The following is a 26559-nucleotide window of genomic DNA, read 5'->3' on the forward strand; positions in this document are numbered from 1 at the left end:
CCCCCATCTGCCTGTCAGCAACTTTACCTTGTGCCTCCTCACCTTATAAAGAAATTTACCTTTGGTGAGGAATTTGCCTTTCATGGAGGGCAATCTTCCATTATTGTCTCATGCTGCTGGTGAACTCACCAGACCACTGATAAAAATTAATAGTAGAGTGGAACAGATTTGTCTTCATGGTTTAGGGCAGCCTCCCCTCCTCATATGCTGGATAGTTGGCCCTGCTGCCAGGTGGGAATGATAGATAATAACTTTAGAACTGCAGAGCTTGGAGAGACCCTATGAATCATCAAGTCCAGCCCCTGTCAAGGAGAGATGGGGGGGAATGGAATTCCCAGTCTCTGGTTTCACATCCAGATGCCTAAACCACTAAGCTATCCAGCAGCTTCACGTTGAAGTTCAACACATTTAGAGAGCACAGGGTTTGTGATCACAGTACTGTTCAAACACTGCATAGGACTGGTGACACAAACCATCCTCAGATAGGTATCAGTGCTCCAGCAAAGCCCAGTCATCTCCACCTTCATCCAGGCTTCCTGTCTGGTAGTAGGAGCAAAGACAGCTACCATGTTGACTTTCCCATAATTCCTCCAAACACCCAACTCAGAATTACTCTGAGGCATTTTTGGAACTTCAAAGAATAGGCTATTACCCAGATTCTACCAGTGCTGTCAAGGAGACCTGATAGGTGCCCAAGAAATTAGTAAGCAGTAGCATGGATGAGAGGATGCACTATATTGTTTGGGAACCTCTCTTAATTGGAACTGTCTTTGCCCAGACATTATTTCATCAGATGAGCCTTCTCATCAATTAAACCTTTTGTTGTAGGTATCTTTTGTCGTAGCTATAAAATTCTGTCCAACCTGTAATGACTCTGGTGGTTCAAGCTAAGTGATTTTTTAATGGTTTACCTTTGCTATATCCCCGCAGTGAGTTTGCATGGCAGAGCAAAGATTTGGACCCAGGTCTCTTTTGTTCTAGTTCAACGCTCTGTCCACTACACTAGTGGTCCCCAACCTTGGGCCTCCAGATGTTCTTGGACTTCAACTCCCAGAAATCTTGGCCAGCAGAGGTGGTGGTGAAGGCTTCTGGGAGTTGTAGTCCAAGAACATCTGGAGGCCCAAGGTTGGGGACCACTGCACTACACCACATTGGCTCTCCTTCTTCCATAGTAAAACTGAAGTGAACTTCCAGATACAAACTCTTCAGGAAGAAGGTGTTGTCTAAATGTAAGCTGATAGGAACTATTTTAAACAATGTTGTTTACTTTAATAGCACATAGCTCAGCCACTCCTTTACAGAGAAAGAAAGTGTTGACATTTCCACAGAAACCATAGGAAGGGTGCCAGCTCCACTGATGGCCACACATTCAGCTAGCACTCTCGGTTGTGTGGTCTGCCATTAAATACAAATCCGGTCTTTGCTGGGACAGAGGAAGAAAATTCTGGTGGCTTTCTTTGACATGGAATGGTAAGAAAGAAAGAAAAGTAATGGGGAAATAAAGAAGAAAAACATGAACAAGAGCCTAGTGGTAAAGGATATTTGAATAGCTTTAGTTTGTAAAATATAATACACTGCATAAGGAAACTCTCTAACAAGAATAACAACAACTTAATTCATGCTATTTCTGCTAGGACCAACATCAGGAAGTTTTTAAAAAGTGCCCTAGCTGAGTATTAGCCCATATGCTTCATCTGTAAAAAGCTTCAGATTCAATTTCTAATATCTGTTCTCAAGACTGGTTAGGACTCCAGGATGAGATCCTGGAGAGCAGAGCCATAACTAGCCCTTTTGGTATGTGGGACAAGTGAAACCCCTCTCTCATGCACTCCACCAATAGACACGGATAATAGCCTCCTACAAAAAAGGAAGAGAAGAATGTGGTATCTCCCCAAAGAAATAGAGAGTTGATGCTTTGGCAGGAGGATAAATGAGAGTGAATTAAGGCAGGAGGTGTAGCCTCTTATTTTCCTCACACTCACCAGTAAATTCACCTCTTGATGTTGGTGCCCTCAGGCAAAGCCTCAGTTGCTTCAGCCTAGTTACAGCCCTGCTGGAGATCCACTGCTGGTGAATGTAGACCATTGGTATACAATGTATAAGGAATCTAGTGTGTCCAGGGAGACATACTCAACTGCCAACGATCCATGGGGAATACACTGTCATGGCTGCAAATGATGCCAAAACTGCTGTCACCGCAGATCAGTGGCAACTGCGGCAACTCTTTAAGGTCTTCTGCATGATACAGGAAGGGACAACATATCATGAAAGGGTAAAGAGTGGTAAAATGAGGTTTTGCTGAGCAACAGCTCACACTTCTTAGTGGTGTAGGAAAAGGGTCACAGATTGGGACTTTCTTCATTATATATCTAGCTCTAGTTTGAGTGCCTGAGGAATAGGGATTTCGTTTTGTTTTCATGAACTAACATAGCTGGCAGTTTTGTATATTGCTTGGTGACACCTTCTCCAGGAATAAAACAATGAAGGTAAGCTCTCTCGCAGGATAACATATAGCTGTTTCCTCTTTGTTCAGAAGTCCCACCACTGAGAGCAGTAAATGTTTACTGTATGACAGGGAAGGTCTCTGTGGCTTGACATAACTTAATCGGTTTAGCCTCCTCTTTTTTACACTTGCAGAATCACATAGCTGGAAGATACACTAGGAGGTTTTCCAGCTGGACTCCCAATATTAAATAATAACAAATAGGTCAACAGGTTTTCTGTGGAGTGAATCTACTGAGCACAGCTGAATATAATTAAACTTTATAGATGCAGAATTCAAATTAAATTGGCAAATACTCTGCGATTAAATTATACTAAAATTTGTATTTGCAACAAGCAATTATCAGTTCAGTATCTTACCTGACTATTGTTTGCAACCAGCAATATCCCTGATCACCCTAGCTTCATTATGCCTCTCTTCCTTTCCTTATATGTTTACATAAAATACACAAGGAAAGGAAGAGAGGCATACTTGTGTGATAAAAATGCAGTTTTCTATACAGGAGCTTTGTAGAGTATCTCAAAGTGACAGAGCAAAATTCCCACTTTAGAATGAATTCAGTTCAAAGAAAGCTATTTTGGGCTCCTTTCACAGCAGGCTCAGAGACTGACCTGCTCTATTTCACTGTCCAAACTCCTTCTCCTTTGCATGACATATTTGACTCCTAAGGCTCAGTTGCATTTTGACCACTCCAGTTCTCATGAAGTCTCATTATCATCCACAGCAGTTAATAGTTTATGTCATTGCTTATTGAAGTGACTGTTTTTAAACATGTGTTTCCTGCAGAGAAAGCTGTAAGCTATTATTTCAAGGGCAATTACAGTCAAATTAATAAATAAAGGCACTTCAGTTTACACCCCTTTTTGCTACTTATAGCATAAACGCAAGGGTGTGACAAATTCAAGGCAGGAGGCAATGTGCTAACCTTCTGCCCCCAACAGATTAGGTTCTGCTAATGAACCTAATGTCATTTTAATAGTTTTCTGCCATTAGGCCATGAAACTGCAAGCAAGCCCAGCATTTCCTGTGGAGAATCACCAAGATGCATTGTCTTCATTAGTAGATGCCCTCCCCATCTACTAATGATTCCTTACAAATTTCCCTTTGACGTGAGACTACTGGATAGTTCAGCAGGTAAGGTTTAAGTATGGATGTCAGGAGTTTCATTCCTCACTTTGCCTACCAGGAGAAGAGCCATCCTGTCTAGTCTTGAGCAAGCTTCTAGAAAAAGGGAATGGTAAATCACGTCTTACGTATTCTACAGCTATGAAACCCTGCCAAGAAGTGTCCTAAGTCAAAATCAGTTTGATGGCACATAATTAATATGTTTTAATGTAAAAAATAAAAAAGATACATCAGCTTGAGTCACAAATGCATATAACAGAGACCATTGATACTGGCTAAGATGATGGCCACTGGTCCCATCACCTCCTGGCAAATAGAAGGGGAAGATATGGAGGCAGTGACAGATTTTACTTTCTTGGGCTCCATGATCACTGCAGATGGAGACAGCAGCCACAAAATTAAAAGATGCCTGCTTCTTGGGAGGACACCTACGACAAACCTAGAGAGCATCTTAAAAAGCAGAGACATCACCTTGCCAACAAAAGTCCGCATAATCAAAGCTATGGTTTTTCCAGTAGCAATGTATGGAAGTGAGAGCTGGACCATAAAGAAGGCTGATCGCCGAAGAATTGATGCTTTTGAATTGTGGTGCTTGAGGAGAGTCTCGAGAGTCCCCTGGATTGCAAGAGAACAAACCTATCAGTTCTGAAGGAAATCAACCCTGAGTGCTCACTGGAAGGACAGATCCTGAAGCTGAGGCTCCAATACTTTGGCCATCTTATGAGAAGAGAAGACTCCCTCGAAAAGCCCCTGATGTTGGGAAAGTGTGAAGGCAGGAGGAGAAGGGGATCACAGAGGATGAGATAATTGGACAGTGTCATGGAAGAGACCAACATGAATTTGACCAAACTCCGGGAGGCAGTGGAAGACAGAAGGGCCTTGAGTGCTTTGGTCCATGGGGTCACGAAGAGTCAGACATGACTTAATGACTAAATAACAACATCACTGGTAATAGTGCAGCTAAAATAACTTGTAAATAAATAAATACAGGGGGAAACTGCAGAAAGGAAAAACCATTAATAGTCACCACCTGTTCCCAGTTAAACTCCATTAATACATCATCATAATATATTTCTGTTCCTCATTCATGCTGATTGCAAGTTTCAAGTAATCAATAAATATAACCCCAAATGCTTTGCTCATTTGCTAATATACCAAGCTTCACTAAAGCTTCTCCCCCTTGCAGAAAGATCATGCTTGGGGTATGTGTTCTTTATGCTGAATGTCAGCCAAGTGCTCTTTGTATCATACAAGAAGCCATCCTCCCATTTTATCAAGATAAAAAGAATTGTACTTCAAACACTTGATTGCATAAACAACACTTTTAATGGCACATTCCCCCTTTCCTTCAATACAAACCAGACATTCCTGTGCTTGGTACTTATTATCACATTGGTGGGACTTCACCAGGTGTTGTTTTTCTGGGACTATACAGAGAACACTAGCCCTGATCAGTGATGATGAATAGCCAAGGATTTGGAGTGTTTGCCAAAAGAATATGTTGGATACAAATGGATTTTTGAAAAACATACAGCTCTCTAATATAATATATACCTATCTGCTGGCATAGGTAATCTATAAGCATTTTTACCCATTTTTACTGTGATTTTTCTCAAGATGACTGGCCACTGACACCCAAACAGTTTTCTAAATCAGATTCTTTTATCTTTTAAAATAAGGTACCTGCCTTTTAACACCACCCCGCTACTGGCAGAATTACAGTGCATTGATTTTCTATACTGATTTTCTTGTTTCTAACTGTCTGTTACAGATCCTTAATTCTGTATTCGGGGGGGAGGAAAGACAGTATTTTACATCAGGCTGTTCAGCATGTTCCCTCTAAGTTGCTAATGTACCCGACCAGGGCTTTGGATTAAACCCTGCCCTCCTCCCACATGTGCATGGGGCAAGGCTTCCATACAGTGGGGCTGAAAATTAGAGGAAACGTTGCTGTTTACACATTAATTTTGTATAGCCCATACCATTTACAGTATTATGTCAAGCTTTTTATATGCCTCTAAGTTTGCTTGTGAGTAAGGTCCCAGTGACAATTTAAAGCAATTCCTAGTCTGATTTTATTTATTTATTTATTTATTTATTTATTTATTTATTCAATTTTTACCCCACCCCTCTAGACAACGTCTACTTGGGGCGGCTTACAAAAATTAAAACACATTAAAACAATGTAGAAAAATAACTACCATAATGCAACTATTATAATTAATATTATCCAAGATGCCAACATTAAGAACCGGAAAAAAGGGGGGGAAAGAACTTAGGTGACGGGGGGGAAGGGCTGTCTGAATAACCATGTTTTTAGTTGGTTTTTGAACGCACCCAGCAATGGTGCCAGCCGAATTTCAGTGGGAAGTGTGTTCCACAGCCGAGGGGCAACCGCCGAGAAGGCCCGGTTTCTTGTTTTCTCCTTCCAGGCCTCCCTCGGCATCAGTCCCCTCAGCCGTCCCTGCTGGCTATGTCGGGTGACTCGGGTAGATCTGGGTGGGAGGAGGCGATCTGCCAAATATTTAGGTCCCAAACCGTTTAGGGCTTTATATGTAATCATTAATACTTTGAAGTCAAAGTATATCAGATTCATTTCATGTGGCATATAAATCGGTAGCTGCATCCCACTATGAACAAAATTAAATTGATTTATTTCTGGTAATTAAAACCAGTTTTGGTGGTTGCACAGGTGATATCAACTCATTTCCTTTCTGTTTTAGGAGTATGTTTTTGTAAACTGACTTAAAAACCTGATACAGTAAAAAACAAATGGCTGCATTCCTCTAAGAACTTCACTAAAAATTTCTACAAGAATTTAAAAAAAAAAAAAGGAGAGGAAAAAACACAGTACTAATGCCTCTGACATTCAGCAGGGGCACAAAGTAAATTGGCAGCGCCAACCACAGCCACCAAATTGAATTGAATTAAATCAATTTAGAAGTGAAGTATTTTAAAAAGCCCCTAATGGCCAGTTTAAAAAATCTTACTTTGCAGCCCAAATAAATCGATTTTACCGATGTGTCAAATAGTTCTTAAATCGATTTAAGTGTGGATCTAATTGTCAGTAAAACCGTGCTCTGTGTTACAATGATGAGATCACTTTAAACTATGAACACAAGATTACATCTAAATCAATGCAGCATCTTTCTGAATTCATAGATACACTGGCAGATAATAGTACCAAGCATTTTTCCATGCTGAGCCATGCCCATTGCTAAGTTCAGTCAATGTTTGTTGCTTTAAAATTCATCTTGTTTCAACATGCAAAATATTCGCCTTCCTAGAAGCAACAATGATGTAACAAAATGTTTGAGTAACATTATCAAATTTAAGCTCAACACAAGTACAATAGCATGCAGCTATCAACATACCAAGACCAAATCTTACAAACTGAGAATGAAAAGTGCTTGTAAGAGACTGACCTAATTTCAGAAAAGCTTCAGCCAGCGTACTAACCACAGCTTACTGTGCATACCACAGGTCAGCAAAAGGTAGCTTAGTATATACTAGTAGATTTGCAGGAGAATAACAAGTCCTGTTGATTTCTTGTTATTTAGCAATAACAATTTTTAAAGGATTTTAAAGACCCACCTCAATGAACTAGAGAAATAAAGAAAACTTAGAATAACTGTGCATTAGCAGTGTGAAAGAACTGTGAACTCAGCTGAGTTCTGGTATTAAAAAGAATTTCCTAGATTCAGAATGCATCCTATACTAGATTTATGCCTTTTGCAATCAGACTATGTTTGACGAGAAGCACTCAGAGCTTCAGATGTGAGCAGAAATTTTCCTTGACTTCAGCTGTGGTCCGGGGCAGGGGTCAGCATCCATGAAGTTGGGTATTGTTCTAGTGACAGTTTCTGGGGAAATAGAAGGAGCCTTCCCCAAAAAAAGTGGAAAGGCCTTGTGAGTACACTCCAGCATCCCCTGGGCAACAGTCTGTAGCTGACAAATGCTTCACTTCTAGAAATGTTGTGGGTCCAGAAGCATTGTGGCAAAAAGAAAAAAAATAGACCCAATGAACACAAAGTCTATCCATACGTGCATACTCATAGCTTCGTGCCTACTAGCTGTCAATGAGTCAATGTCCTCCATCAAAGATCAAATGCCTGTCTTTGGTTTAAGTTTCTCATTTCCTAAACTTAACACTACCTTACCTTTCCAAGGCATATTATGTTTTACAGAAAGGAGATCTTCATGAAGTGCGTTGATCCATCACTCATTCATTTAAGAATAAGATCTTGGCATTCCCTTGTTATTCTGCTGTCAGTTTCAACAGAATCCAGCATCAGCCCATAAACAAGTCACTCCCTGGTTGTGTTGTGCGAATGCAACCTGTCAGCCTTCTTGCACTGTATGCCCATGCCATCAATTATTAAATCATTCCAATTTCCTTGAAACAGATATGCAATTGCAACCTGTTTTTATATAAATCCGTGTCTTTAAATTAAACATTTATGCTGTATATACAATGGACAGGAAAATACACAGGGCTATGTCCAGCTCTAATGAAACTTTAATTGTAATGTGACAGTACTGAGGTTTACAGGAAGCACGGAGTGGAGATAGAAAAGGTTCTTGCCATTTAAACCTGAGTTTAAAACACTTCCTCTAAGCACTTGCCTAACAGAGGATGCACTGCTTTTATTTGTTGCAGAGCTAATTTGTATTACTTGCAGTCCAAAGATCTGTACAGATAACAGGTGGAATAGGGTCTACTTGGCTTGAAACAAATGGAGCTGGAAGAGATCTCAAGCAAAATATCAGACCTTGACAAGTGGAGAAAAATCTTTAGTTTCCAGGGGTAAGGCATTTTCTTCACTTGATCTGTGTGCATTCTAATAATTAGACTATCTTTAAGATTACAGCCCTATGGAGTTTCACACAGTTGAACTTACATCTGAGTAATACAGATAAAACTGGAATGTCTGTCTTATGTTCTTGTAATAATATCATTAAGAATGATAGGGTTTGGAGTGGCACTGGTAATAATTTTTGTGGTCTATTAATTTGCTAAATTGATGCTGCTAGCTGCTTCAATTATATTTGTTTTTCCTTTCAATGCAGGTTGGAAATCAGTCATGCAGACCAGGTAATTTTTCAGTTGGGATCATATCCTCAGTATTTCTTTCTAAAACCTTGTTTGTGTAGCAATCACTTCTGAAATAAATTAAGCAAATTCTAGAAAGAGACAATTTTTGGAGAAGATTTTCCCCATTTAACAATTTTTCAATGTATTTCAGAGACATTTTTAATCAGATTCTCTGCAGCACAAATACTTCTTTTTTAAAAAAAATCAAAACAAAATGTTCCTTTATATGTTTTAAATCCATATTAGAATATAAAGAAATTGTATATGGAGATTTTCTCAACTAAGTGAAATATACTATCAGTGGCTGATGTATACAGATCAAGTCACTGTTAAAAACGCAGGAGCAGAAATCACTAAAATGTTGGCAGCCTTATACACATTATATATTTTTTATATAATCTGACTTTCTTCTTTGCTCACGGCACTTTCTATGATTTATTTGAACTTGTGGTGTTAACATTAAGAGATGCTTACTTTCCAAACTGATTACATGTGTAGGTTGCTTTGCTGGATGAGATCAATAGCAGGTTTTGAAAGATTATCCATTTAACTATTGAACTATAAATGGAAACGCATGAATGGAATAAAGTTTGGAAGAATGATATATAAAAAAATACTAAGAGGTTGCTTCAGAAACTGGCAAAGGGAATGTCAAATGCCCTACAAATTGCACTACACAATGTACTGTAGATCACTCTACAGGTTTCATTACTCATTTACTAGAGTTTTTAATACCCTGCATGGACATAAGCATGCACTGCATGGCTCATGATCAAACATGATTATATACAGCACAGAAGGGAAAATTTTAAAAAGCTGTTAACATATATGGAGAAATCAGAGAGCCGAGCAAGACACTTGTATAAAGACAATATATATCTTATGTCTTTATTTCCAGTGTTGTCTTGAGTGCTGTAATTTTGACAAGAGCTATGTACAGTAGTTTCTAAATTAGAACAGTAGCTGTTGTTCTTTGGTAATCCAGGACAACGAGCCAAGACAGTTCTGCCTTTGATGTATCACGGGTCACCAGGCAACTTCCTCTGTGACAAGTTTTGTTCTATGGTAAGCTATGGACAGCAGGCCAAAGCTGCAAGGGAATCAAAAGAAGGATAGATTACAAGTTGAATTACATAGTAGAATATTGCAAGAGGAAGTCAAGAGGAATCAACTAGTAAGTACAAAGAGGTTTTTGGCTTTTTGCCTCAAAATAGCAGCAAAAACACATCCTTAAGACAATGGGTTTGATGTATTTTTGGATAGACTGCTGTCTATCTATTTTTCAGACAAATCTGATAAATTAATAAATAATAATAATAATACAGGTACACAACAAACAATATAATGCAATGAGTTGAATGCTAAATTAAGTGATGTTGAAGTCACCTTAACTACTTAGTGATAGAAACCTAACTGCATTTGCCTAGCAGTGAATCTTTGTGGTTTCAGTTGAATTTACCTCTAAGGAAGTATTTTCAAGGTCTAACAGCAGTAAACTGTATTCTCTGTAACGCTCCTAGAATGTATTGAATTTGAAAGTCACGTGCTCCTTTGTGATCATACATTAAGTGCTCTGGGATTAGTGGGGGAAAGAGAATTAGATTCTTAATACAGTTTGCACAGATAATAGAGACCTCTTATCCCTTTGCATGTAGGAGGTAGAACATGTTGCTGTTCTGTTACAGTTCCTTTGCTCAGGCAGAATATAGGCTGTAAAAATAAGATAATAAATAACACAATGACAACAGGATTAGGAATATTGCTGTATTGCTTGTATATTTCTTTTCCCCTCTCTTTATATTTTACATAGAAGTGCCAAGGCCACAAACTGGATGATAAGAAAGAGGATGCAGCTGGAGCAGCTCAAACTACCAATCCCCTAAAACAGAGCCAGTTTCCACCTACCATTCTTCATTCCATTCCCAAAGTTCTCACTGTCTCATCAAACCTGGGAGGGCTGCCCATCTCGCTTGAAATGGCCAAGGTAAACCAACCTTGTCAATTAAGTATGAGCTGAAACTTAATCTCACCAGCATTAAAGAGGCACAGAAATCTTATCCAGCAGCACCGTTGGAATTAAGGTGGCACTCTGCGGTTGTCAGAAAAAAATGAAAACAGGCATATAATGGATGAATGGGTTTGGGGAGCTTTTTAAGGATGGGGACGCTCATAGCAAGCACACCTCTGATGCTAAATTCCGTCCATTGATTTTGCCTAGCTGCATGCTGTTGTATGTTTTAGAACACATCAAGATGGCTAGGATTAATATAGGACTGGTGGTTCCCCTAGAAACCCTAATGGAGACAAAAAAAGACCTGCTGGGGTATGCACGCTGTGAATTGCCATTTATGCTCAGCCTGTAATAAATGCAAAATACTGCAAAACATCTCTAAGTTCTCGCAGACCTCAACTTCAGGAAGCTGAATACTGAGTAAGCAATGGAAATACTTAAACCTGTCACAACTCATGCATAGCAGTTAGGTATGTATGCATGATTGCCTTATTATTAACAAAGAATACCAAGATTTATCCTTCTCATTTCAAGGGACTACGAAGAATGTTGTTTGGAAGCACATTTCACGTTTTCAGCTATGAGTGGAAAAGGTCATATTTTAGATTCCACAATCCATACACTGACTTGAGCTTTGCTTTGGAGCCAGATAAGGTAATGGCTGTCAGCCATTTTAATAGAAGTAAATACAGTACTCTATCTGGATAAGTTTACTGTGCCTCATGGCACAGTGGTTGAACGGCTGTACTGCAGTGAGAAATGTGCTCACGACCTGGGGTTCAATCCCAGGTAGCCGGCTCAAGGTTGACTCACCCTTCTATCCTTCTGAGGTCGGTAAACTGAGTACCCAGCTTGCTGGGTGGGTGGGGGCATGTTGGCAAAAGAAGCATCTTCATGCCAATAGTGGAAGGGTGCCAACGTAAGTAGCCCCTTAATCTGAGTGACAGGGAACTTCACCATTCCTGAAATGTAGGGGGGGTGGAATGTCCCTGTTATCACCCCTTGGACTACAAGCCATCGCTTGTTATCATAGAATAACACTGCTCAATGCAGGAATCCAAATCAAAGCAGATCTGACAGAGTTGCTCATTTTCTCTTTAATGCTTCTAGAGTCGCTCGCCACCTCTCAAAGTAATTGGTTCCATTGTCATGTACTGATCTAACAGTAAATAAGTTTTTCCTAACTTCCATTAACTTGAGCTCATTATTACATGCCCTGCACTGTGAGATGATTGAGAACAGGTTCTATCCAAAATGGCACTATTCCTACTGCTCTTGATGACTAGCATTTGTAGCCAGGAGAAATATCCTTTAGATTCCTGAAAATTTTCGTATCATAAACTTAGAATATACTATTTGTTTAAGCTGGAAGAGGATAAGCCTTATTGACCACACACATTTTGTGTGTGTGTGTGTGTGTGTGTGTGTGTGTGTGTGTGTGTGTGTGTGTGTGTGTGTGTGAGTGTGTAGCACAGGGGGAGAGAGGAGAGCAATGGTTCAATGTAAATGGATGGAGGTGAACAGACAGGATCTGCAATGTGTTTAGGAGTGGATGGGATGTGGGGCTCTAAAGTAGGAGTGAGGGAGAAATTGATCTGGCAAGAGCAAATTTGCCTAATTTCACATTTTCAAACCAATAAACAAATCAAAATAAGTTTTGCTTGTGTATATAGTATATGTGTGTGCACATATGCTTTATACACTTATACACATATTTCAGAAATATACATGAAATTCCATATAGACTTTTGAGAAATTGTCAGGATAAACCTAATTTAAGACTCAAAAGATAACTTAAATTTCAGATGAACTGAAGACTGGGAAAATGAAAAACCAAACTGACAGACTTGTCCATTCCTGATCTGAATGGCCAAACGTATTTATGACAGAAAAATATAAATGATGTCTGGTAGTAGTGATCATTGTTCTATATCTTTTTCAAGAAAATCATCACCTTGCACTTGTGTTTCTCTCTCTCTGAAGACAGTTAAGAGAGAAAATCAATCAATCAATAGTGTGACGTAGTAGTGATTATTTTCAGTTGAGAAGGGGGGGTGCTTCCAGTCCCACTCACCATCTGCTTTATGCACCAGAGGTCTGAGGCTACTGAGGACAATTCCTCCAGCAGAAAAAAAAAGGTTGCCTCATTTTAATTTAAGCAGAATTTCAGATTAGTTTCTCCCAAAAGCTTTAGATGATTTTGTAGTGTCAGTGTGCAGACCCTCACTAGACTTGAAATGCACCAGTAACAGCCAAATATATTTCTTTGCAGAGTGGAGCAGGAGCAATCCAGATGGCTGTTCAAGTGAACATCATTAAATACTTATTGTTTGTACGAAACAAAGAGAAAAATATACACCTTCAAAGGTAAGAAAATACATTCGGGATACAAGAGAGATGTTTGTTTATGCCCTATGAGTGCGGTGTTCCAGAATATGGATTCCAAGTCAGCTTGTTTTTAAGATTTTGCAGTATAGGACAAAATTGTCACATTCACATACTATACTAGCACATTGTTCATGCTAAACTTCACAACCTGGAATGGGCCCAAGTAAATTTTGGCCTTGCAGATTTCCTTGCTTAGTGTTAACCTTTTTTTTTTCATTCCAGGTAACATGACAAACCACAATTAAACAAAAGTGGAAGCAAAATATATTAGGTTTATTTACTGTTTCAGATTGCAGAGTACAGCAATCTAGTGCTCAGCTACAGATGTGCAGATTTGTGTGTTTTTTAACCTCAGCTCCCACAATTCCCTGGGAAGCATGGCAAGTGGAAACCCATAAAGCTAGTTCCAATTCCTATCCATGGTAATAATGTATATTATCCAAATGCAGCCACTGCCATCCAAAAATATACACCAACAAGTTCTCACATGTTGTTTTTATTTGTCAGCATAGTTTCCATCATTATCTTTTTCTGTCTTTACAGTTTATGTGAAATCAGCCAAAATGAGCAAGGAAACACCCTTGCAGCAGCTCTGGCAGATATTCTGTGGAGAGCAGGAGAAGGTCAAAAAGCTACCATTTGCCTTGTCACCAGAGACACATATTTTACTCCAAGTACAGACTACAAAGTGGACCACTTTACTGAAAGAGTGAGTAAGATATACCAGATGGGCGGGATATAAATCAAATAAATAAATAAATAAATAAATAAATAAATAAATAAATAAATAAATAAATAAATAAATAAATAAATAAATAAATAAATAAATAAATAAATAAGAGAGGTTATATTAAAGAAAAAGTAAAGATTTGGAAGGGGGGAAATGTCTGGTTTGACTCTTAAAGGTAAGAAGTAGAAAAAAGCTTCAAAACATGTCAAAAATGAACTGTCATAAGCTGATGTTAGCCACCAACTTGAGGCCAAATTAAATTATACAGGTAGCCCATCAGTATAATGTGTAAATTGTGTCTTTTTATTCTAGCACAAGCTTTCCTCACATCTGTTTGTAGCACGTTACCTTGTTTTTGTTTTGTGTTGGTCATCAAGGAAACTTGGGTGACATTTGCAAATCTGATTACTCAGGTATATAGCATGGAAAGAACCATGTGCCTGAAAAAAAATTGTAATAGCAAGAATTACATGTTTCCCTTAATATATAATTTGATCATTGTATGGTTGTAAAAGGGGATAATGTATATTGGTGAAGAATAAGACTGTCAGAGGCTGCCAGTCATGATAGCTGGTCATTGCCTCTGGGAGGCATAGCAGTTTATGGGGCAAACATTGGTGAATGGAGCTATTGCTCTCATGGCCTTCCTGACAGACATGATCTGCTTGACAGGGAAATGGAGGTTGGTCTGGCCTGGTCTACAGGACTCTTCTTCTGTGCCCTGCCTGGCACCACCCTCCTCTCTCACTTCAATTTGTCCCAATGAATCAAGGTTGTAAACTCGCTAGTCAGAAAGCTGGAAAGGTATTGTGGGTGAGAGGGCCAAGGAGGAGAAACAATAGGTCTTTATAGATTATTGATGTTCATTTGCAGGTCCAGTTGTTTGACTTCTTTGAGAAAGAAACAGCTCAGCAATTTCTCTATGACCACATACACTGTGTAAGTGGAAGAAATGTAGTGTCCTCTTGACAAATGTATTTTCTACCAGCTGATGCTTCTGATTATATCTAAAGGTGGAATAATGCAAATTTAATTGTAAGGAAGTAAGTACCACCACGTCCAAGGAGGCTTAGTATTGGATAAGTACACACAAGAGCGCAATCACATTCTTGTATATAAAATAGATCTGCTGTTGTTCCAGGTCTAGCTAATACACTTCTTACATATTTAGCACAGTTCCCTCCCCACTCGTACAACTGCAATGAGAAAGACTGGTGCAAATCAAGTATATAGGTTATTATAATCTGAAGTATAACATTCACTCTTCTTTCCTATTAACCAGTTGAAATGTGAAGAAAGTCATGGAGTGATCTTATTTCTCTACAGTTTACTTTTCTCTAGGACCTTTGAAAGGTAAATAAACAGTGTGTGTCTTTTCTTTATTAATGCTTAGATTTAAGCTGAGTGTACTTGGGGGCAGGGAACGTATGGGAACTGCATCCCACGCTGGGAACATCATGTGCAGCTGAGAACCATAGATTTCTGCTTGTTTGCAAATAAGTATGTCTGTGTGCCTGGACATTATACTATAATTAAAACAAATCTTCTTTGTGTTGGCTTGAATAGGCTTCAGAAAGACATGGACTACACTGCAACTCATCTGTTACAATGTAGGCTTGGACACTTCATCTGTGGACAAGTATGTGTATGAAACTTACCTTATTTCAGTACAGTGGTGCCTCAAATAACGAGCATACCGTTTAACGACAAATCCGCATAGTGACGCGTTTTTGCGATCACATTGCGATGTTTAGATAGGCTAAACATCGCATTGCGATGATCGGTAAGCGTTTCGCTTACTGATCTTCGCATTGCGATGTTTAGAAAACAGCTGATCGGCTGTTCCAAAATGGCTGCTGGATCAGCAAAATGGCCGCCTGCAGCGTTTTCGCACCCTGCTCTCGCTTACCGGGCAGCGAAAATGGCGGCCGGATGGGGGAATCTTTGCTTACCGGTGAGTTTTTCCCCCATAGGAACGATTTAAACGGAGTTTAATGCGTTCCTATGGGGTTCCCCCCCCGCATAGCAATGAATCCGGATAGCGACGTTAATCCTGGAACGGATTAACATCGCTATGCGGGGCACCACTGTAGTTTTCTTCAGCATATATTATTGGCTTTACTCAAATGCTCTCAAATATTATTTATTTATTTATTTATTTATTTATTTATTTATTTATTTATTTATTTATTTATTTACTTACTTATTTACTTATTTACTTATTTACTTATTTACTTATTTACTTATTTAACTTATATGCCGCCCACACTACCTGAAGGTCTCTGGGTGGCTAATCAGCAATGCTGGTGACAATCTATTTGCAATACCTGAACAAATTTGGGGCATTTCATCTCTTTTATAACTCAAAGCATTGTGCACACTTTAATAAAATAAATAAGAGAGGCTTGAAATAGCCAACGTTTTTTGTCATGATTCATTTCAGTGCTTAATAACGATGTCTACATTTCTTCATAATTAACTACATCATTTGGAGCAAACAGGGTAACTTGATATTTATATAATATTTATATAATACTTATATAATAAGCAATTTGGTACTTTTAAGAAGCTCATTATATGTTTTTGTGCCTAATGGGGAATAATTTGCTAATCTGCAGCCAATTTGCTCTGGTATGGTTCACACTACGTGTTAGAACAGCTGCTATTACCAGTAATATGCCAAGGTCAGTCTTGTCATCTCTCTCATGTGCCAATATGTACAAACATAACAACAATACAGTTACTTAACCTGATATTATTACTTGGCTGGGTTAAAGACTGGGGAAGCTGTACCCATTTTTTTAAAAAAAAACTGGCACATGAAGCCTTAAATAATACTGTTATGGGCGGTATTAAAATACGCAAAATGTACAAAAATGTGCCTGTGAGCCAAAACAGGCAAGTCATTGGAGGCTCAAGATCAGGTCCCCTGTCCTAAGATTTCTTTCTTTCAAGCATTGACAGGGACTTGATTTTGATGGAAGAGTGACCATGGGGAGAGGGATGCTATTTCTCCCTGGTTATTATTGTTTTTCCTGATCTAAATTGCCCCCAGATGCTGCTAGACCCATAGTAGCCCCTAATTGCTCTGAGACCCAAGGGTGGGGATGGGGGAAGCAGGTAGTTGTACGTTGCCTTTTTTTTAAATTTCAGTTTTATTTGGTGATAGGTAGCAAGCAGACAATCCCTCCCCAATGCAATGCAAATTCCCCCATGGCCTTTTTAAATATTAAAGAAAAGATTAGAATATCTAATCATAGATCTCTGACATCACACCTGTTCTGGCCTTTCTTGTCATTCACTGAGTTTGGATTCTTCAGTTCAATATCTGATTTGTCACTGAAAGAATGTAATCTAGGTTCTTTCTCTCCTTTAGGCAGTTTTGAACCTCATTTTAACAGGCAGAGCTAGTCCGCATGTGTTTAACGGCTTGCAGAAGCTTGAGATCGAAGGCAGCATGCAAAAAGTACTGCATGGCGTTTTGTCCCGCAGCGATGTTGGCTACTTACACTGGAGCAAGGAAGAAACGGAACATGATAGGTCCCTACAAGTGAGATAAATATTTGGCTTGACCTTGCCTATTGTGAGCAAATATATAAAATTAAATCTGCTCATAGAGATTCCACAGAGCAACATTATTTAGCAAGAAGGGTCTTAAACTCCCTGAGAGATCAAGTTTTAGTGATTAATTATATTTTCTCTATAATTCACATTAACAGACTGTCTCTTCATGTCCACTAATAATGAGAAAATCTTAGTCACTGGCTGTGTTTTCACAGTTACAGTTACATTAACTACAGTTTCTTGCTTTAATTACTTATTGTGCCAAAGACAAACAAACATTTCTAGTATTTCTCTCTCTCCTACTTCTTTAAGCTGCCTAGAGTGGTCGTAATTGACCAGATAGGTGGGATATATATATATATAAATAAGCAAGCTCCTGTCCCAGGATAAGCAATTGGTGAAGCAAACCAGGAATAGCCATGCTTGTCTATTCACACATAATGACAGGCCATGTTTTAGGCAAGCCAGACTTCACAAGACAGCGATCAACCATGGCATTTAACTAAAACTACAAACCAGCTAACTGACTGTGATTTACTGTATATGGAGATGTGAATTCCCAGACACATTGCCAAGTCAAAATTCAGCAAACCATGACCTGGTTTATCATTACATGCAAACCTGGCCAATGAGCACTTGCAGTGGCAAGTCAAAAGCAAACTCAACATTGACCAGTCCATCAGATTGTCTGGAACTGGAGCCGGAGTCCCGGAGGCAATTCATGTCATTCTGTCAACTCCTGCAACGTCACTGGAACCAGTTGTATTGGCTCTTGCCTTTCCATTGGACTATTTCAGTGACATGGAGAGGGGGGATTTGCTGGTTGGTAACAGCCTATCCTCCATATTATTTTACCCAGGCTTCGTGCCCTGGAGAGGACACTCCAGCTTCACGTACAGCGTCAAAACACTAGATGCTGTTCCAAGTCCCTTGAAACTAAAGGATGCCTATGATGATGCTATCATGGTCAGGTTTATCATTCTCTTATATAACAGCAACACGTCCTCTTTCCTGAGGAGAATATATCACTCAAGGTCAAATACTACTTTATCACCAAATGGGTCTTTTTGCCATCTTGCCATTTCAAATTATTACTCCCCATTAGATTACACAAATTGATGGTCATACTATTCCTACTTTTGATTGAATGGTAAACTCCATCACACACAATTTGCAGCAATAACATGACATGATTTGGAAAAGTGAAATTCTTGTCACCAAAACCTTTCTATTCTTCTGTAGACAAACTGCCTCAAGGATGTAGGCAGAGCATTACTGAAAGGCAAAATTGTAGGTTAGGGTGGAAGACACGCACATTGTCAGTTACTATAAAATTCAGACATGGTCTATACCCTTTTTTAAAGACAAATTTGTTATTTATTATTAAAGCCATCTGTAAAGTTTTGAATTAATTAGTAACACTGCACTGTCAGGCTTTTATAAACTCTCAGTTATTTCCACATAACAAATCATTGAAAGTATGATAAATTGTAGATAATTATTTGTCCACCAGTGACATAAGTAGTCTTTGAGTGCAGCAAAAATAGCCTGCCAGCATTGGCTGTATGTGTTTTTTCTCTCTTATTTAGACTGATAGCAAGGAGGTTACAGAGTGTGTTAACCTCAAAGTGTGCATTCTGGAGATACTAAATATCCATATCAATATGATGTGGTTCTTTACAAACCTAATGCAGTCATCGCAATAACTGAAGGATGGTGTTGAGATCACAAACAGTAACAGTTCAGTCTGTTCTGCACTGGTCAAGTTGCATTTGAAGTTCTGTTTCTAGATGAAGCCTACATAATTTAAGAAGGACATTAACAAACAGGAACTGTTGTTTTCATTTACATTGATAATTCGCCCTTTCCACTTAAAGCATTCAAGGTGACTGGCAAATACCATCATAACAGATTAAATGCCAATTAAATGCAAATTAGGAACAAACTGACAACAGATTAAAATCACCCGAATCAAAGCAGTTAAAATTGCCACGATAACCAGTTCTGTCCAAAGGAGGATAGCTAGGATGAGGAGAGGTCTGGGAATCCCTGAGGAATGGTTAGAAGAATTGGGAAGGAACAAATTATGCCCAATCTAGGTGTGGTATTGTTTCAGACCCTCAGGATTGAGTTTGCAGTAAGAACCAGAGGGTTTATGAGTTAGTAGATTCATGACCCTTTCTTCCATGAACACTGATTGCTCTGTCCTGACCCTAGCAGGGATTAATCACGTTTCCAATGCGTCTTGCAGTGATTTTTTAAATTTTTTTCTTCGGCCGGAACAGATTAATTGCATTTCAATGGGAAATGGTGCTTCAACTTACGACCATTTTGACTTACGCGCATTTTCAGGAACAGATTACGTTTGTAAGTCGAGGCACCACTGTATTTAAAAGCTAAAACAGTAAGTATATTAATGTTTAAAAAGAATTAAACAAGTACTATATTAAAATAGTAACTAAGATCAATTTTAAAGCACATTTAAAACAACAGAGCACAACAGCCCATTTAAAACCCCTCTCAGACCACCAGTCATTTAGGAAAAGCCTGCCTGAAGAGAAAGGTCTTTGCCTGCCTGCTGAAGGACAGCAAAGATGGGTCCAACCTGGCTTCCTTTGGGAGGGAGTTCCAAAGTCTGGGAGCAGCGACAGAGAAGGCCCTCTCCTGTATCCCCACCAAGCGCACCTGTTAGGATGGTGGGAATGAAAGACATCCTCTGATTATCTTAATGCACGGGCAGGCTCATAGAGGGAGGTACGGTCTTTTGGATTGCTTAGACCCAAGCCATTTAGGTTAAAACCAGCACTTTGAATTGTGCCCAAAAACAGATTGGCAGCCAGTGAAGCTGTTATAACAGGGGTGTTACACATTCCCTGTAACCTACCCCAGTTAACAATCTGGCTGCAGAATTTTGGACTTTTTGGAGTTTCCAAATACTTATCTCAAGAAACAGGTGTGCTAGTTTTAACTGTGCAAAGGCACTCCTGCCATCACTGAAACCTGGGCATCCAGGCTCAGTGATGAATCCAGGAGCACCCCCCCAAGCTGTACCCCTGTGTTTTCAGAGGGAGTGTAACCCCTTCCAGCACAGACTGCAACCCTATTCCCTGATCTGGTATTTAACTGACCAGGAGCACTTCCGTCTTGTCTGGATTAAGTTTCTAGAATCATAGATTACAGATGCCTATGATGTTCTATTTGTCCTAATTACAGACTTGCTGGATGAAATCCTGTTGCTTAACATAGTAAGTCACAACTGGAGTAGGCACACTGAATCAGTGGGGATTTGGCGAGTCAGCTTCTCTCCATGTTCCATTATTAGCCTAATCTAGTTGTGATTTACTATGCTAACCAACAAGATTTCGGCCACTCTGTGTTCCTGTCCATGCTGTAGAGCACAGGATTTGTCTCTTAATGACTGTACCACAGACATCACATCTCCTCACAGCAACATACAGGCCAATGCTCACTGCTTCCAGCTATCTGCTTTAGGCTCTTATTTTTAAATCATGCCATTAAAGAGGAGTGAGTTTTGAAGAGGTTGTCCCTTTTTTAAAGTTTTAAAGGTGGATTTTAAACCTTTAGTTCACTGTGTGGTTGTGTACAAATGACATTCTTTTTTTCCCCTAGGTGGGAAGTATGCTCAAGACTCCAAAGTTGCCTATATGGCTGTGCAACATCAATGGAATATACAGTGTTCTTTTCAGCACCAACAGGTTGCTCTTGTCTGACTGGAAAGTGGAGCACCACTTTGATTTGTATTTCTACAGCGGGGAACCCTCACAGAAGACAACAGTGCATCTAACAATAGGTAGGCACTTACATGGACCAGAGCAAAAAAATTTAAATGAATACATTAACCATTTATTTCACTATCATCTGTCCATCAAAGTATTTTCCTTGAGCAACGTTCAAATTCTTTGTTATGCATTACCCTTTCTCATAAATCAAAGGGAAAGCCCTTTTGAGTTGAGTGTACTTTTTGGTTTCTAAACTCTCTTCTTATTGTTAGTACAATATAATACCCAAAAGGCAAAACTAAGAGGAAAAGGAGAGGAGATTTTAAAAATATCACAGCACTTTAAAGACAACAGATTTATTTCAGTGTGAGCCTTTGTGAATCAAAGTCACTTCTTGAGACACAAGTACTAATACTATGCCTTCTACAGTATATTTAACCTGATGATGGTGACAATAATGACCAGGTGAGGAATACAGGTAATAGAAAAAGTGGCAATGGCTTTTTAAATCAGGAATGGGACTCTCAAGTTATGCTTATCAATATAAATTGCTGGAGTATGAAACTTTAGGTAAATAACAGCTTCATAGAAATGAAGAAAGAATTACATATGTTGCTCCAGTCTCTTTGTGTCAAAAATAGAACAGAACAGAACAGAACAGAACAGAACAGAACAGAACAGAATAGAATAGAATAGAATAGAATAGAATAGAATAGAACAGAATAGAATAGAATAGAATAGAATATTCACCTATAGGTCATGCTATATATTATGCTCAAGTTAAAATGAGCTAGAAACTTGCCTCTGTCTTCCACTTTTGCCTCTGCCTCTGGGTCAGACTGAGCTTAGAAACACATCATGGTATCACCATCTCTTTGAACACTTATTTTAAAATTGCAGGCTCTGATTCATATTGGGGGCATGGCAAAGGAGAGGAAGAATTTAAGCCTTCCCCTTTTTTCATCATTTCTCCCCCATCCAGTTCCCCCCAACCAAAGAAAAGGTGCTATTTGGCTTTTACAGTATTTTGGTCTAATGCTTTTAACCCTTGGTCAGAATCTTCCTTTTATTATTATTACTTTTTTACACACACATAAGAGAATATGCAGATTTTCACTGCAGCAAATAGTAAGGTTCTGTTCTTTTGCCCGACTGTGTTCCTGGGTTGTGTATCTGGCTGCACACTGGTATATGCACAGGACACAAATAGCACCTAGTTGTAAGCCACAAATAGCCTTGGTGACTTCTGCATTTTCTGGCCAATAGGATACTGGCCACCATGTCATGAAAATAAATACTGCTGAAGCATGAGTGAGTTTAAGAGGAGTCAAACAAACAGACAATGAGCTCCAGACTTCATCAGTTAAGGACAGATCCATGGAAATCCATGAAATTTAAATTCAGTTCCCTCTTAGACATGAAAAATGCTAACATCTACTGATTTCTTTGGGGCTACTTAAAGCGTAACTAAATCTGGATCTAACCTATAATCAGGATTTTCCATTTTGTATGAGGCTATGTGTACCTATTGGTTCTTTTTTCCTTCTTTCAGACACTCATTCCCATCACTGGGAAGAAAAGCACCATGTGGAAGATGGTGATCCAGAAAAAAGATGCCCTTCTGTGGAAATGGCAATCCGGACTAAATGGGAGGGGGCCGCCATTAACTGGAATGGCACAGTTCCATTCTTCTGATAAAATCAGCCCTAGGCCTGGGTGTTGTTCAGCCTTTTATCCACAGGCTATCTCATTTCCAGCAGGAGGAGGAAAAGGGAGGAGGCCGACAAATACAGAAACATTGGTGGACCAAACATTGACAGTTTAATACAGTTGCTAACTGGACTTTCAATTTCCGTTCTAAAGCTCAGAAAATAAATTAGATGCTTATTCTTGGAATACAATGATCTATGCAACTTATACATACATGTGTACACAGAGACATCGTGTGTGTGAATTATTGCTTTTCCAAACCATTTTCAAGGTATATATTGGAAGAATGCAGTATGTTTTGTAAATATAAGTGGTGTGCAATAGTCAAGAGCATTTTGGTTATTGCAGTAGGCATCAAAGCCTTAAAAGGCCCAGTTTGAGCCAACCCCCCTCCATTACCATGCACAGCAGCCCCATAGATGACCCATGTATCAGCAACATCAGGTTGAAGAGGGCCCCTCCTATCTATTTAGGATTTATTTCACAGCACAGAGATCTTATGAGGCCAAGGTTCCCATCTCTGTGTCAAAAGTCTTACATGAACAGAAGTAGCTCTCTTCAGATTCATGTTACTCCCAGACTAGCTGATGCTGTGCCTGCCACGTGCATCATTGTCAAGGGAATGGGATGAAACCTCATGTCCCTAATGGCCTCCTTTATGCTTTCAGTACTTTCAGGACTGTCAATTAGAAATGCAAAACAACACTGACAAGAAGAACAGCACAATGACCCAGGAATAGATAGGAGATTTGATTACAAATGTTCGCTAAAAGAAAGAAAATGAGATAGCTGCAGGAAAGAAATGAATACATTTCAAATAATTAAATTGAATACTAGAAACAATGTGCATTTCTGGTGGAAAATCCTAACATCCTAAAAGGATAATGAGTTTATGCTGAATTTGAAATGTCAGAGACTCAGTAATGACTTGAAAAATCTTTAGCTGCAAATTATTCTTCAATAGCTTTGTGCAATTAGCTATATAACAGCACTGCCAAGCGTGTGTGTGTGTGTGTGTGTGTGTGTGTGCGCGCGCGCGCGCGTGTGTGCGCACGCATGTGCGTGCTGTTGTCCCCTCATACAATATATAGTCTGGACACCCTCCTGTCTTTCTACATACAAATAACGACTCACATTAACCAGTGAAATCCACATCATCACAAGTTGATAACAAGGGCTCTGCAGTGAATTGTCTACACAAAGCAAGTATTTCAGGATGGCTGGTGATTTGACAAAAAATCCACAAGGTGGCGTTCAGAACTGTAAATCTTTCAGACAAGGATGTCCCTGACATACAGCTACTCAGATACCTTGTGAATCTCTACACAGAGGCTGGAATCCTGTTGTTGTTTTTTAGTCATTTAGTTGTGTCCGACTCTTCATGACCCCATGGACCAGAGCACGCCAGGCCCTCCTGTCTTCTACTGCCTCCTGGAGTTGGATCAAATTCATGTTGGTAGCTTCAATGACACTGTCCAACCATCTCATTCTCTGTCGTCCCCTTCTCCTCTTGCCTTCACAGGAATCCTTTTAGGTAACTTTATGCCGTTCAACTCGGGTGATGTCACTAAGGCTTTCCCTTAGTGACCTGCTGTCTGAGAGGGGTATTTTTAAAAATGGATTGTTGTGCTCTGTTGTTTTTAAATGTATTTTTACTTTTTTTTTTTTACTGTTTTAATATGCTAGTTGTTTAATTCATTTTAATACTTATATACTTACTGTTTTTTGCTTTAAACATTGTATTTTTAATTATATAAGCCAGCTGGGGTATTTTTGAGGATAAAGGGCTTAAAATATTTTAAATAAATAATGTTATTAACCACAGATGTTTTGAGGAAATTTAAAGTTTCCCATTCTCCCACACCTGCTTTCAATGATCGTTAGGGATCCCGGGAATGCCTTTGGGAATGATGGAATGAGCAGGAGGGGGATTCTTTCATATCTGCAAATTGTTGCTGCCAGTCCTGATCCTGCCACTGGGACCAGCAGCTGCTACCATAGACGTTAAAGAGCACTGTAGATTTTGATGGCTCAACATCAGATCCCTTTGACATCTGAAGCAGAGTGAAACAGGGCTGTGTCCTCACACCAACCCTTTTTGGGATCTTTTTTGCTGTCATGCAGAAGTATGCCTTTGGAACTGCAACAGAAGGTGTCTATCTCCAGACTAGATCAGACAGAAAGCTCTTTAATCTCTCTAGATTGAGAGCGAGGACCAAAGTCCAACTGAAATGCATACGGGACTTCCTCTTCACAGATGATGCAGCCATTGTTGCCCACTCTGCTGAAGACCTCCAACAACTCATGAATCGTTTTAGCAAGGCCTGCCAAGGCTTTGGACTAACAATCAGCCTGAAGAAAACACAAGTCATGGGCCAGCGCATGGACTCACCTCCCTCTATTACCATCTCCACACAAGCATTGGAAGTTGTTCATGACTTTGTGTACCTTGGCTCAACGATCTCTGACACACTCTCTCTAGATGTCAAGCTAGATAAACGCATTGGCAAAGCAGCTACCATGTTCTCTAGACTCACAAAGAGATTATGGCTCAATAAGAAGCTGACGACATATACCAAGATCCAGGTCTATAGAGCCTGTGTCCTGAGCACACTCCTGTACTGCAGTGAGCCCTGGACCCTTTGTGCACAGTAGGAGAGGAAGCTGAACACCTTTCATATGCGTTGCCCAATGGATTTTTTTTGTATCACCTGGCAGGACAAAGTTCCAAATAGAGTAGTCCTAGAACGAGCTGGAATTTTTAGCATATACTCTATACATTACTGAAACAGTGACGTCTACGTTGGCTTGGGCATGTCATGAGAATGGCTGATGGTTGGATTCCAAAAGATCTCCTGTATGGAGAATTAGTGCAGGGAAATCGCCCCAGAGGGAGACCACAGCTGTGATACAAGGACATCTGCAAGCAGGATCTGAAGGCCTTAGGAATGGACCTCAACAGAGGGGAAACCCTGACATCTGAGCATTCAGCCTGGAGGCAGGCGTTGCATCACGGCCTCTCCCAATTTGAAGAGACCCTTGTCCAGCAGGCCGAGGCAAAGAGGAAGTCACAAAAGCAGCAAAATCAGGGAGCTGGACAGGGGACAGACTGGATTTATCTTCAGTGTGGAAGGGATTGTCACTCTCGAATCGGCCTCCTCAGCCACACTAGACGCTGTTCCAAGTCCTCCATACAGAGCACGTTGCCATAGTCTTTCAAGACTGAAGGATGCCTAACACGCGTTTAACACACATTTAACATACACGTACATACAATGTCAACAATTTCAATATTTATCTTGGCATCTGTTATGGCCTAGCTTAAATTATTGGCCTCCTATTATGAGTACCTCTCCTCAAAGAGGTATGTGAACTGATTAAGATCCAGCAGTCTGTGTCTGATACTTATATCAGAAACTACATGTATTTGCTATGTCCAGGGTGATAACGCTGTTGTTTCTGCAGCCAAAACAGTTCCACCATACATAAGAGACTTGGAAGTCCCTGAGGTTTACAAAATGTTCAAAAAATATTTAGGGCAATATTAAAAGAGGAGAATAAAAACAACCTGCGAGACCTGAATAGGCTCAATGAACATGAAATATTATCTTTTGTGTGGATGGAATAGAGAGCCAGAGGAAACCTGAACAATTGAACCACAACATACACCATTTTGTTGCAGCAGATTCCGCG

General features: G+C 39.6%; 1 protein-coding gene across 1 annotated transcript; it reads left to right on the forward strand.

Annotated features, from left to right (window-relative positions):
- Positions 1–24688, forward strand: MINDY4B (MINDY family member 4B). The gene is made up of 12 exons (XM_078389116.1): positions 1–8435; positions 8699–8723; positions 10534–10707; positions 11269–11388; positions 13007–13101; positions 13666–13831; positions 14726–14791; positions 15135–15205; positions 15419–15491; positions 17229–17402; positions 21047–21227; positions 22709–24688. The coding sequence occupies exons 1-12, from the start codon at positions 8365–8367 to the stop codon at positions 22849–22851; spliced, it is 1359 nt and encodes a 452-aa protein (XP_078245242.1). The 5' UTR covers positions 1–8364; the 3' UTR covers positions 22852–24688.
- The last annotated feature ends 1871 nt before the right edge of the window (positions 24689–26559 follow it).

Source organism: Pogona vitticeps, chromosome 3 (genome assembly GCF_051106095.1).
Source record: "Pogona vitticeps strain Pit_001003342236 chromosome 3, PviZW2.1, whole genome shotgun sequence".
In the NCBI taxonomy this organism is placed as follows: domain Eukaryota; kingdom Metazoa; phylum Chordata; class Lepidosauria; order Squamata; family Agamidae; genus Pogona; species Pogona vitticeps.

What these genes read in the sequence shown, in the direction of transcription:
- MINDY4B (XM_078389116.1), top strand. Translation starts at nt 8,365, where the DNA reads ATGGAGCTGGAAGAGATCTCAAGCAAAATATCAGACCTTGACAAGTGG. An exon ending in AAAATCTTTAGTTTCCAGGG is followed by an intron (nt 8,436 to 8,698) that starts GTAAGGCATTTT and finishes CTTTCAATGCAG; the next exon opens with GTTGGAAATCAGTCATGCAG. An exon ending in TCTATGACCACATACACTGT is followed by an intron (nt 14,792 to 15,134) that starts GTAAGTGGAAGA and finishes CCTATTAACCAG; the next exon opens with TTGAAATGTGAAGAAAGTCA.